At 37.7% G+C, this 17,373-nt stretch overlaps 1 protein-coding gene across 1 annotated transcript; it reads right to left on the bottom strand.

Moving 5' to 3' along the window:
- Positions 1 to 2,891: 2,891 nt before the first annotated feature.
- LOC124132888 lies at positions 2,892 to 16,733 on the bottom strand. Its single transcript, XM_048398425.1, has 6 exons — positions 16,594 to 16,733; positions 9,559 to 9,806; positions 8,127 to 8,168; positions 6,072 to 6,164; positions 4,595 to 5,291; positions 2,892 to 3,965 (listed from the first exon to the last, which is right to left on the bottom strand). The coding sequence occupies exons 2-6, from the start codon at positions 9,791 to 9,793 to the stop codon at positions 3,803 to 3,805; spliced, it is 1,230 nt and encodes a 409-aa protein (XP_048254382.1). The 5' UTR covers positions 9,794 to 9,806; positions 16,594 to 16,733; the 3' UTR covers positions 2,892 to 3,802.
- Positions 16,734 to 17,373: the final 640 nt, after the last annotated feature.

Raw genomic sequence — 17,373 nt, 5'->3', positions numbered from 1 at the left:
TAAAGATTATCAACAATATATGTATTACATGTGTATAAAATTACAAGAAGTACTCATTCGAAACCCGATTAGCCTCTCGTCGTTGTATGGAAAATCTTGCACATGTGGTACTTTATAAAAAAACAGAGAGTTGTATGAACTCTATGAACAATCAATGAACTATTATGGTTCTGTTCGGATGAACGAAACCTTCCAAATGGCATGCTGGTTTTCTTGGGGGAATTAGTCAGCAAAGAGCCAGGGTCACAGGAGACTAATCACAATTTTATTTTCAAGAACAATTAACAATGACCAATTTACAATATCTTAGAATATAGTTGAGGGTGCCACAGAGAGTCGGTACAACCCTCTGGGCTGTGGGAGAGAGGTCTGCTTGGTATGAGAGTCAAACCCCTTCTGCTTAACATTTTGCTTCTGTATGTATTTAACAAAACTTAGAACAATAAAAAGGAATATGATTGTTTGATACACGATGGGGTGTGCCTTATGGTTAATGAATGGCTAGACAGAGGGGAATAATTAATTCTGTTAATCCTGTTGGACTGGCACTAATCTTGTTGACATATTTACTGGGTACTTTGAAAGAGATCATGGTGTCACTATAGACGAGCTTGTGTGGGGGCTAATCCATAATGAGTCTAAATTGAAGTAATTGCTGAATGTTATTCTAATATAGGTGATGACAGATTTACTTAAATAAAATAGTTCAAGGCAATCTATAAGACTATGTAGACATATCTTTTGTCTTATTGGATATTATGTCTGGGAGATGGGATCTTGATACCTTAGGCTTGTATTTATCTAAAAGCTTTAAATCATTTAAACTATGTAGACATAATTTTGTCTTATTGAATAGTATGTCTAGGAGATGTGTTCTCGTTACCTTAGGCTAGCATCTATCTAAAAAGCTATAACTTAAACTACTGATATTTTATATATGCATTTTACCTGATGAAGAGTATTACTTGCTAAACTATAATTATATGAAATGATGTATACATATTACACCATGATAAATCATAAAAGCACTTGATGTGGATCTAATTATTACAGGAAAACTTAGTATAAATGTTATATCATGATAGAACCTTCAGAAAAGAAATACGAATGCATATACATAAGTGCGGTAAAACATTAATCTGATCTGAGAAAACTACAGGAATGTCATAAGCGAGTATAAAGTATATTTGCTCAACCGGGCAAGAAGTGACATGGGGCCAAATGTTCACTAAAGTATATATCAAGCCCCACACTAAAATAAATAAATGTTAAAAAAAGCACACAGTAGTCTTGTGATCAATCATGTTTTACATAAAATTATGAGAGGTCGTAAATAAAGTTATTGGTAAAAAAACAAATATTTAATACGTGATGCAATTGCAATCATGTATTGAGTTGAGGTAAATTGTAAAACAAATGTAAAATAACAAATCTCTATGAGAGTAATGTTTATGGAAAATATAATTGTTCATAAATCTTTTTGTTGAAAAAATGTCTATTTGCACTCTATAAAGATATTATGCAGTAATAAGCATAACAAATATTTAAAAAACTGTTGTTTCAATTTTTTTATGGATCACCACATGACGTGTTTTCTGAAAAGTGTAAATGACATGTTTTTGTTGACAAAATGTCTATTTGCACACCTTTAATAAAATAAAAACATGAACTAGCAAGAAAAAACAACAATAAAAAATAGTGAATTTCATATGGATTTCCACGAGTCTTCTTACAAATTGACCTTAAATAAATCTGCACTAAGGGAACATCTTTTGCGTATATTTGCTCCTCTATTCCCAGATAAGATAATTCGAGCTAGCATTTGTATAAAGCGGGGAGGGAAGGTATATAATGTAGTTCCTTCATATTTGATAAAGCACAGTCGAACCCCGTTGTCTCGAACTTAGCGGGACCGTGTTGTAACTTCGAGATATTTGGACATTCGAGATCACGAGTCATGAACATGAATATAGTAAAGCGGTCGGCATCGGAGAACAGATTCGAAATATCGATACATTTGAGATAATGTTGGTCGAGAAAACGGGGTTCGACTGCATCTCTATACTTTCCAGTAATGAGTAGTAATTTTACTAGTCAGCTGAGTACCTAGTTATTCATTTATATTTCAATACCAATTTTTTACAATATTTCAGTTGCATTTTTCATAATTCGTAATATCACCATTACTCCGGGTACATATAATCATATGTAATTGTGGTCTGCCATTATATTTTAAAATTCGAATAGACAAATCACATGTCATTAACATCTTCTTTACACACAGCAAACCGTCTATTCCAGTTTACTGCGAATTTATATTGTTTATGTTATTAAAGTCGACACGTTTATAAAGCCAAACTTGAAATGTTTATGAATGTTTTGTATTATTTAAAATATACAACGTAGCGAACACTCCTTTGTGATCCAGACTGTTAGGTTTACAATTGATAAGACCTGTAAGGGAACAATTGAGTAAGCAAAATTAATAAACAATTAATTAATAAACAAACAGGTTAACGCCCAATTGAATCTGTTTCTTCGCATAACTGAGACTGGTAATTCCCTGACGTTGACGTTTTATAGTTACTTGAACGGAGTCGACGTTTCTGCTGGTGGACTGTCGCGTTTCATCATAAGCTCGGTAGCATATATCAGTTATGCTGAGTCAGCTACAATAGAAATGTTTGGGCCAAGGAGTGCAGATTGTGTGAGTAGCGGTGTTACCTGTAGGGAGAACATGCTTACTCTGTTCACGAACACCTGGTGTCATCACTGATTTGTAGACATCCATTCATATAATTGGGGCAGCTATTTTTATTTTTTTTACGAACAATGTCATCTGTTTCGTCGGATAATCTAGACTGGTTATTCTGTAGTTCTCTCAATGTAGATTTATTTATGGTCAATTTCTAAGACGCTCACCTCTGCAGGAACAACTGGTATCCTCACTATTTGATAGTGATTCATAAACACATGCTAATGGAAGTGTCGGAGTCGTGCAATCAACAATCGATCATTTAACGCGTGAAACACCACGCTGCACGTACGGTTCCATATTCAGTTTAGCACGGTTAAATCTACAGGTAATCTAGCTCTACATTGAAAACACACTTTGTTTATCTCCTAAATATATTCAGACTGAATAGAAACCTGTCGATTGACAGTACGTTATAGATTATCACATATTCGATTTAAAACAAGTTGAGAACATGAAAAGGAATATATTATCAGTCAACGACACAATATATGCCACCTGCGTGGACCCAGGATTTAAATCATCCCTTCGATTATTGACAAAATTAGTCGAGATAAAAACACACGCTTATTCTACGATTAAAAATGTGGCAGAAATACAACAAATTTGAATGACGTGGTCTTACATACACTCTCCGGTGGGCGGTCAGTTAACACCACTTCCAACCCCCTTCGAGGGAACAGGTACTAAGAATCTGTTTTCACATTTCTTACTAATAATCATAAAACCATCATGTATTAATTACACAACATATATTTAAAACTTTATGAAACAATTCTATATTTTTTTAAAAAGAAAGAATTAAATGAGAGCTGATATAGCTAAAAAGATCACTTATTGATGAATCTTTGAAGTATGTATCCCATGTGATGGAAAAATCAACACAGTCAAGCACGATTTGCTTGAGAAATGATTCTGTCATCACTTGGGACACGGAATGGAGGATCCTCACCTATCAATACATATTCAAGAGTATATCGTGAATCGTCTTTAAAAATAACCAATTCCACTTTCTGACATTTAAAACCTTCATCTGAAACGTTTGACTCAGTTGCAGAAAACAAGCAGCTTGCCTCCTGGTACCCGCGGTTCTACAGCCTTGTACTTCTTGAGATCCTTCTCTGGGACTTTCACTGCTATGATGTGTTTACATCCTGTCTGTGACAAGTCACCTGGGCATGTTCTGATATCCTTCAAACATGACATCCTCCTAGAAAGGCAAACATAACTGACATAAAAGTAACGCTCTCAATATATCCTATTTTTCCTCCTGTAGTCAGTTCTAGCTGATTACGCCGAAGACCCGGGTTCGATTCCCGACATGGGTACATTGTGTGAAGCCTATTTCTGGTGTCCCCCGCCGTGATATTGCTGGAATATTGCTAAAAGCGGCGTAAAACCATACTCACTCACTCTAGCTGATTATTCTGTGTATCAGCACTATACTGGTAATCGTACAGGGAGGCTTCACGAAAGTGGTAACTGTACAGCCTGTGTAAATATTGGAAAAAACCGTTTCTTTTAAAATTAACTTTAATGTATTCCTAACATGCATTTAAATCGTCTCTATAAGGCTTAAACCATGCAGATACGGAGTTAGATTAACTCACTCCCCTACTCACCCATAAACATCACACAGTCACCAGAAACACTTCCAGGTACACATACGTATCGTATATCCTAAACATGGGATTGGCTCATTTAACCAGAAAAGCATATTTTTGCAATGTTTAATTCCTTGTACTTGGTACACATTATTGTCGTTTGCGACAATATTAAAACAAAGATGATAGGGGTGTTAGCACCAGGTCATTCACTCCCGTTTTAATAAATACTTACGCAAGTTTGTCTTTGAGAGTGAGATCATGACAGATCAACAGGGCGCCGCCATCCTGGTTCAGACGTCTTGCAATTTCCACTGCCATGACTGTCTTCCCACTTCCTGGCTTGCCGGTTATGAAACAAGGCTTGTCTTTCTTCAGAAGGTCTCGCATGAACCCCAGCTGTTTCTGTGTCAGTTGATAGATTGGAACGTTGTCAGGATCGTCTTGCTTTGACCATGCTGGCATACCGTTCCGAGTGTAGAAGGGAACGCTTGTGGCCGACATCACAAAATGTAGGCTTTTCTTGAGGTTCTGGAACTTTCTTTGGTACATAGTCATTCTTTCATATGGGTAGAGGTGTCCATTCTCCTGAAGCAACGTGACAGACATCTGTGTCCAGTTGATTTTTGTTGACTCAGCCACGTCCACCACCGTGCAGAGAAAGTTGAAAGATTCGTCTGTAAAATCTCTCATTTTGTGTGTGAGTTCCCGGGCCAGCGACCTGGCATAGTCCTTGGCATCAGCCGCAGTACGATTCTTGTCAGCTTGTGATTTGTCAGTACAAAATACAACACACAGCAATGGAACTGTTTCTTCACTGAGGAAGATCTTTGTGTTCTGAACGCCAGGAGGCTGACGATCTGCTTCCGTGAGACCAAGTTCTGTAGCAAGATTCTGTGAAGTATGTTCCAACTTTTGGGCTTGAGCAGAATCTGTGCAAAATAAATCACATACACGTATATTACACCTGAAAGTCATAATTTGCCAAAAGAGTCGACTGTACGATTCCAACTTTATGTTCTCAATCACTATCAAATAGTGATGACACCAGGTGTTCGCGAAAAGGTGAGCGTATCCTGCCGACCAGTCCTTGTTTTGTTCCCTTAATGGTGATATTACATCACTGTTTCCTTCAACAAAAGTCATCCCCTCATCCTTCAACAAAATGGCTTACTGATGCCTGCAACCCTTGAAGATGCGGGTTGGAATTGGTAATCAGCACCCTATGCTCCTCGTAAAAGGCGACTGTCGGGATCCTGTCAGACTCGCAGACTTGGTATCCCAATTGCGTCGATCGATGCTCATGATGTCAATCACTGGATTGTCTGGCCCAGATTCGATTGTTTACTGACTGCCGTCACATAGCTGGAATATTGCTGAATGCGGTGTTAAACAACAAACACACAAATAACAATCACTATTCACAATAACAAAATGCATCCTACAAATGATATGCGAGTCTTTACCGGTCGTCCGTGTTGCCCGTGCAAAATAACCACGTGGATCACAAGCGCGGTGTCATCTTCTGTGGAGGAGATGTCACCTGACATTTGATTGACATGGCCCTGCTGCAATCTTGTAGTTGAATGGATTTCTCGTGTACACCCGATATTTTGTATGGTGTTACTCGTTCACCCCTTGAAATATCTCGTAATTCCATTCAGTAACTAAGACTTACATTGCAGATTCCCATGACGAAACAGTATACAAACCTTTAACCTTGGGAAAGTTAAACACAGCTGGCATGAATGGGTTGAGTGTCGCCACACGTTGTTCAACCAAGTCCAGAGGTTTTAGGGGAGGACCTGACAAAATGGAACACAACAAAAACTACATAATATAATCTCGGGTGGTCAGTTTCGCTTACATGTCAACGTTTCCCAATACGGCGTTTAAAAACAAATAAACAACATGTATATAACAAGTCGCGATTATGTCTCAGATTACATTGGGGGTAAAATGCAAAAAGAAACTTATGAACAGATCACTGAAAATCAAATCAAACACAAATTAATTACATACATGTATTACTAATGTCATGTATTTTATATATAGCAGTTGATCTGGAATTAAAAGTTTTGTGAATCGTTCTAAATATAAACTTTCACTAATCGATTGAGGGTCGCCTGTGCCGCAATATACACTGAAAGGCAAAAGAAACGTCACTTCTGAAAATACTTATAAAACTTAACAGACACTGGCAGTTACATGTTCTACTGCTTCTTTTTGTTGCCTTAAAGTCCATTTAACAATTGAGTTTAAAATGGAGTGCTTTGCCCAAACGCAGCCTACAAAAGTGCAACGGGACTCAGTTGCGGAAAAGTCTTGTCAAAAACATGATGCACGTGCATATCGTGGATGGTTTGAGTATAAAAGACACCCAAAACTGTTAAGCTGGCTTTTGTTATTTCGATTCATCAGCCATGCCAAGATTATCAGGATATAAGAGACAACAAGCGATCGGAAGACTGCAAGCAGGCCAGAGTGCACAGGTCGTTGCAAATGCATTCAATGTCAACGGCAGAACGATATATCGTTTGCAACATCGCCACAACACCACCAACACCACCGACGACCGACCGCGTAGTGGTCGTCCTAGAGTTACTACTCCACAACAAGATCGGTTCATGATACGCCAACATCTGCAGAACCGATTCCGAATGGCCACTGAAACAGCTCGGCAAACAATTGGCAACCACCAGCGTGCCATCAATTATCGTACAGTCCGACGTCGCCTAACTGCCAACAACATCTCGTGCCACCGTCCTGCTCGTGTACCCATCCTGAGAGATCGTCACCGACAGGCCCGACTGCAATTGGCCAGGCAGCATTAAAAGTTGGTGTCAACAGCAATGGAGAAGAATCATCTTCACTGATGAAAGTCGCTACTGTGTTTCAACGGTGGATGGCAGAGTCAGGGTCTGGCGAAGGAGGCCGAACGTTATGCTGATGCTTGTGTTTGGGGTGGAATCGGACTGAACCAGTGAGTGGGACCTGTGGACTGTCAGAATATTGGTCCAGGCAGGGGTAATGGCATCACAGCTCTCCGCTACATTGACCAAGTCCTCAGACCTCATATCGTGCCTTTTTTGCCCGTCATCAAAACCACACCTTTCAACGCCCGTCCCCTCACTGCCAGAGTCACCAGGGACTTCCTCCAGCAGCACAACATCCAAATCATGCCTTGGCCTGCCCTCAGTCCGGATTTGAATTCCATTGAGATCCAACGCCGACTCAAAGACGTACCCCAAGGCCGACAACTGCAGCAGAACTGCGTGTAGCGTTCCTGAGGATATGGGCCCATATCCCAATGGCCTTCATCAACAGGCTAGTCCACTCCATGTACAGGGGAAGTGTGGCTGTAGTCAACGCCCGTGGTGGCCACACCAGGTACTGATTTTGAACCCCCCAGCTGTGATGTCTTCTGGTGCCTCCCCCAATTCACAATTCGCAAAAACATTCCCCAGACTGTTAAGTTCATGTCAAACACTCCGATGTCTTTACTTACATATATAAGCACTTGAAAATAAAGATATTTATATGATACATCCACATGACGTTTCTTTTGCCTTTCAGTGTATTTCAAGACATGTATCAAGAGGCTCTCTCTGAAGGGATCGGGTAGTTACTGTAAGAAACAAATTGGTGACTGACTGTCCATAGCACCAACAAGAAGCTTTTCTTTTCAAGACTCGTACTTACAGATATATTTGCAACAATATTACAGCGTAAAAAAACATTCCCTTTCAGAATAAAAGTAATCTTACCCATGAATGTAAGGTGGCCATCGTCTGTCCTCTTTTCGGCAACTATAATAGATGTAGAGAGACTATCATTTAAAAGTGGTCGTACATGCGGCCACCGCCTTCAGGCCTTTATGAAAGGAACGTGTTCTGTGCGACTTTTGAAAAATCTGAGTGATTATGGTGAACAAACTGCTTTCTACAATGTTCTGAGGAATCAAACAGCGGTTCATTCAAACGTGCAAAATAGACTAGTTGTAGATCGAGTCCACAGCTTCAAGTGTTTTGCTGGAAAGACAATAAATGGTACAGCAGATAGCTGTAGTATTTATCTTCTGTACTCGTGAATATCCGGGTAGAGAATAGGTCTTCAAGCAACCCATGGCCCTGCTTGTTGAAATATGCGACTAACAGGATTGGGTGGTCAGCCTCACTGACTTGGTATGTCATCAGTAGTATAGGTAATGGTGATTCTGTCGCAACCCCACATGAGACTAAACTCAAGAGGGCGTCTTTTTCTTCTTTGGCACCCCCGATTTCGGCACCCCCCTACAATATTTTTTTCCACTAGAGCAATACGATGTGCACAAAGCATACAACTGTGCCCAACGAATTCCAAATTGAACATTTGTGCCCAACTATAGTATAGAACAAAAATGGAAGAAGCGAAATATACAACTATGGAGAGCATTGGAATACGAGCAGAAATGTCTGTGTTCCAACTAGTGGAGAATGCATACGAAGACAACTTGCTACCAGATATATCCAAGGTAGACTATTTGGAAGGAAATCTAGGCAGAACACATCTAGAACCTTTGGAGGGCCTACCAACATTTATAGACGATATGTATGTATTTGGCTATCTAGAAGAAAACGATATAGTATCTCTACGAGGATCTGTGTCTTGTACAACTGGAGAAAATGGATCTGCAAAATGTATACTACAAGAAATACAAATAGCAGCACAGAAAGTATACGGATGCCGCGTGCATGCTACTGTTGCAAATACAATACCCTATATAGAAGGCTCTGGAAGCAAAATACGAGACACAATTCAACAAATACAAAAACAAACTGAATACAAAGCGAAGAAAAAATGGATGGAAAGATTTTCCAACGAGAAGGAGTCTCGAGGAAACACAAAAGGGGTTTGATGCACTACACACGCAACTATATTGCTTTGGATATGAGATATATTCCACAGACTATACTAGAGACTTTTCTGGTACAAACATACAAACAAATCAATTCTCCTAAAATGTCGATGTACTTGGTTTGGTTTTCACTGATATATTCTGATGTCAGTTGAATGAATCTGAACCCTAGGGGTTATTAGATATGTAAGGGTGCCAGTGGTGACGTTACTGGAATGAATTCAAAACTGACAGATTATTTGTATACATTAACCACCATACCTGGTGAAAACCATTTTCAGGTACTTTTATTTCTTACTCACCAACTGAGAGCTTTCTGGATTTACTTTCTCTTCCTCTTTTTATATCATTGTCACTGTCATAGCTGCCATAACTGCCATCACTGGAACTTTTGTCACTGTAAGTTATCACGGGGTGGCATCTCATCCTTTTGTCACCTGCACTTCTCATCACTCTCTGATGATCTAATATATTTTCTGTCATCTGTCTTGAATAAGATATCTTTGACCGTGTTTTCAAAAAGTGTGATTCTGCCATTTTGCTCCTGCTTCTGCAAAATCATGAACAAAACCTTACAAACAGTCGAATATCGTCTTTATAATTCAGCAGTTCCAAGGATTAGATTGTTTGAGGGAAGCAATGAGATGTATCCGTATGAAATCATAATATTTGATGAATCACCATACATACACATGAACAGAATCAGCACGGACATGCTTGCTGTCGGATCAGTAAGTTTTGATACATAAGACATAGGTAATCGACGAGCAGAGATAACCAGACTGGCATTTCCACTCGTTAGGTAGAAAAATGTCTGACATCTTTTATTTGGCCATAATATCCTTACAGCATTGCTGTATATAACAGTCAAATCCAATGTTTTTCTCTGGACATCCTACAAGGGCGACTGCATTTAAGGCTATTACGTTGTGTTTAATTTGATTTGTGTCCCTCCAACATAAATCAATCTACAAAGTGTACACCACCTTAGATGATGTTTCCGCATTTCTAAGTGGTCAAGGGTATTGCTGTCATGGTGTAATGAAACCTAGTAATGTTTTACATCTTGACTTGAACGGGGATTTTGAAACATTTCTAAAGTAATTAGTAGTCATAACCATGTTTGACAAATATTTCCTGAAACAAATTGTCATGTTCGCTGCTGCATACAATAAAATATCAAGTCCATGTATTTGCCTCGGAAATGATTTAACAATAAAATTTAAAGTCAACGTGTCAGTTTTATTTGGTATATGTTTATTATCGATTATTAACAATCAGAGGCTGATCCAGTTTTTCTCGATCGAACTGGTTTTACCCTCGGTGGGAGGGAAGTTTTTAGTAGGTGTGGATTTCAAAAGGATGGGTGGGGGTGGGGGTAAAGGTTAATGAACCCCTTGAATCCCGCCTCTGGATCTACCACCGACGATTTTTCAGTCATTTTTTGTCTAAATCTAAGATAAGTTCTTGTTTGACAAAAACCTGTTTCAGGTTAGATAAGTGTTAATTTGGTGTTCAGAATGTGACGGGTATTTGTGGTGTGATATTGTCAGTTCATTTAGTAGTGATTAAATAAATTAATTTCATTCTTCGTCTCTCTCTCTCTCTCTCTCTCTCTCTCTCTCATGTTATAATGATGGATGTTCATTGACATGACGAGTAGAGTCAGTGTGCATGTAAGCTAAATGCCTGCCTGTAATGTCACTCTATTGATAAATGAAGTACATATTATAATAACTGTTTACACGGCAGTATTAACTGAACCAACCATCACTTAACAATATAAATTAATCTATAACATTCATTCGTATAGATAACAACTTTAGTTTTAATGGCCCTATGCTAATTGTTTTGACGACTAAGTGAACAAAGTTTTGACAATGCTAAGCCTCAATCTACGCCTGGCACATTTTACACAAGAATAACTGTCTCACGAATTATGTTTTATTGATAAACATCCATTTTATTTAGAAATATCAGGATACCGTTTTACACCAGATTGTGTTCCCTTGTCTTTCCGTGTTGACATCAGATTGATCGTCTTCAGTAGATCTTCCTCGCTTTCTTCGCTGCTGTTTTTGATTACCACTGGCTCATTTCGATATGTGTAAGGTCACTGCGCCACAATTCAACGTTTTCATCGATGACATTGTCAGGGGATGCCGTGACGAACGCTAGAATTCTATCAAACACTACACAGAAACAGTGATCGTCTGCAAGGCAACCCACCACTATGACGTCACGTCATTAACTCTCGGTAATTTCCGGAATACAAGTAGGCTTTCATGTGGGTTTTTTTGTCACAAATATTTCTTTTAGAAATATTTCCTTCAAGATACTTGTTCTAATATGCTATATAAATGATTTAATGTCATATTTATAGTCTACTGTAAATCTCAAGGTGACTGACTTTGTTTGGCCTACAGTAACGTGGCACCATTTTTATAATTCTATAAATATATCATCCACTACTAGTGTAATCACATCAGTGGCCAATTTATATCAATACTTTATCGAATTAAGTCCAGTTGCGTCCAGAGATGTGTAATCTTCCTCTTCTTCCTCTCCATAATACTTCCCAGTGGATGTTGTTGTTATGACCTCCCCTCGGCTGGCAGCAACGGCGTAGCAACTGTTTATCATGTGATATTCGAAGGCAATTAATTGGTTTTTATTAATACTCATAAAAATCAATTTCAAATTGATTTCTGAGATGGATCTTTTTTCTGTTTACTTCAGTTGTTTATGTTGGGAAAGTGGATCCGTCAAAGGAACAAGGACGTAACGGGGCGTAGTTTCTCGTAGTTTGGTTAGTATAATACCTATATACCTATAATGAAATACGATGGAGTACACTATGACTTTCGTAGTTCTAGAGTCAACTACAATCCAAGGACATATAATCAGCCCTTGCCATTGTCATATTTGATGTCATGCTATTGTTTTTATATTATTAAGACAACTCTGATCTAATTACTGTCAAGCATCGATATGGGGAATTAGCTAGTCTTGTCTTGAAACAAGAGAGGAGGTCCTTGGATTTATTTCGAGCGAGTGTGCAGGCATATAATTCATTTTACATGAATTCATATATAGTAATGACATACAATGACAATAATAATGATACTAATATCCTGATGCAGTTTCAATCTAAGTCTGGCAATAAATACAATATATTGGAGTGTGTACGGTAAATGCACATATAGTCATTAAACAAGGGAAATACAGATAAATTGAGTAATTATAACATTTTCATAGAGCATGAATGGTACAGCCAACATGACAATTCTGTGTCGCGCCTATTTGGGTAACTACGGTAAGAACTTATGACTATCGTTAACATTAATTCTATAGAATGAAAACTACGTACGTAGGGCATATACGGTAAGTTACTTTAGTAATAACTGTCATAACATAATAATGTCGGCAAAAGCGGTAAGTAAAATAGCCGGGTAATTGTTCAGAGTGAAGATATAAGTCAGGGCCTAGATTTTCGAAACGATCTTAGCTAAGATAAATCTTAACAACTTACGTTCAAAGATAAGATATCTTAAGGTTAAGATAAGATAGATTTTCGAAACTATCGTAAACCTGTCGCAGATCGTTCAGAGTTACGATACCTATCGTAACTCTGACAAGGAACTCATTTGTGTTAGAGATTGAAAAAGCGGGGTGTTTCCCAATGACGTCACGGGGATTTCCCAGCTGCTGACAATAACAACAACATAGATAAGTGACACGGAATTCATGATCACATTGTCAGGTCACATGGTTTAACATGCACATATTTGAGTGAAATTCTGTACAATCCTACATATGTCCTACATGTAGACGTTTTGTTCTCTCTGATAAAAGATGCCATGACTACCGGAACACAAATAACATTCGTGTGCCATGCAATAGCATTTTCCAAAACCAATAAATGTTGTAATCAATATGTGTAGTTACCGCACTTTAGCTACTAGAATTGAAATAACGTGCCAAAAGATACTTCACTATTTTCCCTTCAAATGGTCCTCTCGTGAGCGCGCAGAACTGTATGATATAAACACATCGCGTACAAAGTCAAGGACGAAAGTAATGGACATTATTCTAAATGACAATGACGAGACCTTTGACCGAACAGCATATGCGTTCAGCATTTAACATGCGTGTTCAAGTCTGATGTAAGGTGATGTATAAGGTATATTTTTGTGTTTATGTCAAAAGTCAAGTTTATTTGAGTGTGAACACCAACATTAAACGTGGAAACACTCAAAACAAAAATTGTTTAGGAAGCAGCGCACCCATAAGCAAGTTTTTACGACAATCTAAGCTTGTTAAGTTTGTTTTGTTATTTATGTATCCAATATATTTCACGAATTAACCAAGGACTTAAATACAATATCAAGCTATTAGTATTTAGATGATGAAATTATTTCTTTTATCTATCTAGATCAATAATTCTTTTCAAAATTTAACAGTGACGCTAATTTTCGTTCGCAAAGAGAGATAATTTAGGAATTGTCAAGTTATATTGTCTCATGGAACACGCCACAAGTTAACGTGAACACACATATAATGTCATTTCTATCCTTTTAAATTACGTAGAGCTAATAAACTGGTTTGTCTGATTTAAATCTGGCTGAGGAGCGAAATACTTTGTAATGTGTCAAATCTATTCCAGAACGTAGTTCAATGATGTTTGGCTTGTCTGACAGAATTGCTGAGAATAATTTACTAGTATTTGTCCGTTGACCCTATACCTTTACGATGGTATTGTCTGAATGGTCTCAAGTATATCTATATCTTATTTTGAACATAAAACGGGATGATGTAGACTTAAATATTAAAAAGACCAAACTATTTTAAAAGCGGTTTATTGAATGCAAAGATTATTGTGTTGAAAATGTGTAATTTATATTGATCAGTAAATTTCATTCAAAAAACATATTTTCTACGAACATATTTTGGAAAGTGAATTTTGGACAATGTGCAAACTATGCTACATTTTGACGAGAACCCGAACGAGCATGGGAACTCATTTTTATTTGATTTGTCGATACGAAAATCTGTGCTTAACTTTTGCTGTCATAATTTCAGTAAATTGTTATATTTAATGGAATACATCTATATGCCGTTAATCACCTGTTTTTAAAGAATGCAAATGTTCAACAGACAGTTTTTAATCACTTTTTATCAAATATTGTCTTTCAATAGGATATAGATAACATAGGTATTGAATTTAAAACGAAACAAATTACATATTTGATAAATATTTGATCACATGTATTTCCTTGTTAAGTTAATAAATACTACACTGTATAGTTAAAATTCAATTATTAAAATCATCCGTCCTACACGATTTTAGATGTAAAAACTTATGCGAAACCTGTATGTTTTTTTTTACATATGTTGATTGATATAATTTTATAAAATGCGAAAATAAAGACTAAAGCATTGACACAAATGCGATCCAGAAAATATAACAGCGAACTCTGCGCTTTATGAAAACTGTAACATTGAGCAAGGTGTCCCGGGGGGGGAATACAAAGGGAAACCACTCTCAACTAGAGTTTGAACTAAGATTAGCTCCCCCTGAGTTATCAATAAGGTCACGGTCATTACTGTAGCCTGCCGACACCTTCCGTTTTTATCCTTCCCAAATTATCGAAAAGGTATGTTGTTTCACACTCCTTCAGCATGGACTCAGATAGAAATATGTTGTAGGCTATCGACTCCACAGTCATGTGGATCGCTGTCGCGATTAAGAACATTTTTGACGTGATATACTTGATGCGTTCTTCGTGTTTTCGAAGTGTCAATTTGAATCACACAGTTTTACAAAATGAAATGTCAATGTTTGGACGTAAAGCAGACTAATTGTTTGTCAAAATATTTATGGCAAAGTATGCCGCCATCTTGGATGAAGATACAATATCTAATATTTTTCTTGCAAAAGTAATTGTAATTTGTTTCGTTTTAAATTCTACCTACGTTATCTATATCCTCTTGAAAGACAAATATTTCGCTCCTCAGCCAGATTTAAATGAAATCAGACAAATCAGTTGATTAGCTCTACTTAATTTAAAAGGATACAAAATGACTACATTATATGTGTGTTCACGTTAACTTGTGGCGTGTTCCATGAGACAATATAACTTGACAATTCCTAAATTATCTCTCTTTGCGAACGAAAATTAGTGTCACTTTTAGATTTTGAAAATAATTATGGATCTAATTTAGATAGATAAAAAAATAATTTCATCATCTAAATACTAATAGCTTGATATTGTATTTAAGTCCTTGGTTTATTCGTGAAATATATTGGATACATAAGTAACAAAACAAACTTAACAAGCTTAGATTGTCATATAAACTTGCTTGTGGGTGCGCTGCTTCCTGAACAATTTTTGTTTTGAGTGTTTCCACGTAAAATGTTGGTGTTTACACTAATATAAACTTGACTTTTGACATAAACATAAAAATAAACAGTATACATCACTTAACATCAGACTTGAACACGCATGTTAAATGCTGAACGCATATGCAGCTGGGAAATCCCCGTGACGTCATTGGGAAACACCCCGCTTTTTCAATCTCTAACACAAATGAGTTCTCTGTCAGAGTTACGACAGGTATCGTAACTCTGAACGATCTGCGACAGGTTTACGATAGTTTCGAAAATCTATCGTATCTTAACCTTAAGATATCTTATCTTTGAACGTAAGTTGTTAAGATTTATCTTAGCTAAGATCGTTTCGAAAATCTACGCCCAGACCTGTTCGTCACGGGTGGAACGAGCATTCATTGTAACATCCATCTGCATAATGCTACCCCTGCGTCACAGGGCCATATGACACAGTTGAACCAATCAACTCAACTGGAAACGAATACGGTGTTAGCGTCGGGCGTTATTTAATAATATTTATCCAAATATTTTTGCATTCTTTTTCAGGTCAGTGTTATTGACTTGAATGTATCATTCCTTGCCACATAATTATATTTCATGCATCATGTTATTAGGTGTAATATATCATACGCAATTATTCATTTAGACAAATCATTGCTTTATGGTTTCGAAGAAAATATTTTGATATTTTCGTAGATGATTCGAGGCTTTCGGGGCTGTTTCGGGTGAAAGAGAATCACATGAAAGTACATGAATTTCTATTTATGTAGGTAATGAGGAACAACAGTCTCAGAACCCATCGCTCCTGGACTTATAACCTCGTGAAATTAACCTCTCACGAGTTGAGATTAGTCTCTTCGACGTACCATTTCTACGCTGAAATGCCTTGTTGGCAGCGGTCGACAGGAACCCTAAAGACAGTTACACCATATATACAAGTACTTACTGAATAGAAGACTCGTATCCGTAGAAGTACACCTTCAAACAACTGGTTGTCCAGTATTTCCTCCGAGTAACGTCCTGAATCAAGGATATACACTTGTGCACAAGCTACCTTTGCCAACTGGGACCCGACAATTCGCATGCAATCTAAGAATCTATAAAACTACTTAAACTTACTTACTTACTTAGGAGATTTTATTGCCCTTTCCGACTGATGCGTATTTCGCACACGGGCCCGGCCAGGCCATTTAATGTGTTTCCGAAAGGGGCGAAAGTGGTCTGTGCAACCCAACCCTACTTTTAAAGCCCCACCCTGACTATAAATAGCCCGCAAAGTGGCGGTGGTTCAGTTTCGCAACGACTGACAATGTAAACACAACCGAGTGTCGGGACGTTTTTTGAAAACCATACGGGAACGAGATCAACATTTGACCGTCAAACTTCAAAGATGTACGCGTTTGTTGAAAAGTCTTGGAATCGTTTGGTAGATATTTATATTACCATTAAAACTTACGTCCTTGTTGTCAAACGGCCCACGTGGGTGGGTGTTTACATGACGTCTCCCTTTACGCATTAACCAATGAAATGTATGTGTTATCATGACGTCATATTGACCTGTCAAATCACTTGTATAAGCTCCGCCCACTAGAGTGCGGTAGTTACTACCGCAGATGGGGCTTTAAGGAAACTTATGGCATGTTACAGTGTTAAATAACCAATGCAACCGTGGAGATCCATTGATTGCCGTACAACCATGCAGCATAACATCACGCAAATCTTACAA

Source organism: Haliotis rufescens, unplaced genomic scaffold (assembly GCF_023055435.1).
Source record: "Haliotis rufescens isolate VD_foot unplaced genomic scaffold, xgHalRufe1.0.p SCAF_18, whole genome shotgun sequence".
Lineage (NCBI taxonomy): Eukaryota > Metazoa > Mollusca > Gastropoda > Lepetellida > Haliotidae > Haliotis > Haliotis rufescens.
This window is presented reverse-complemented; position numbering and strand designations above follow the sequence as displayed.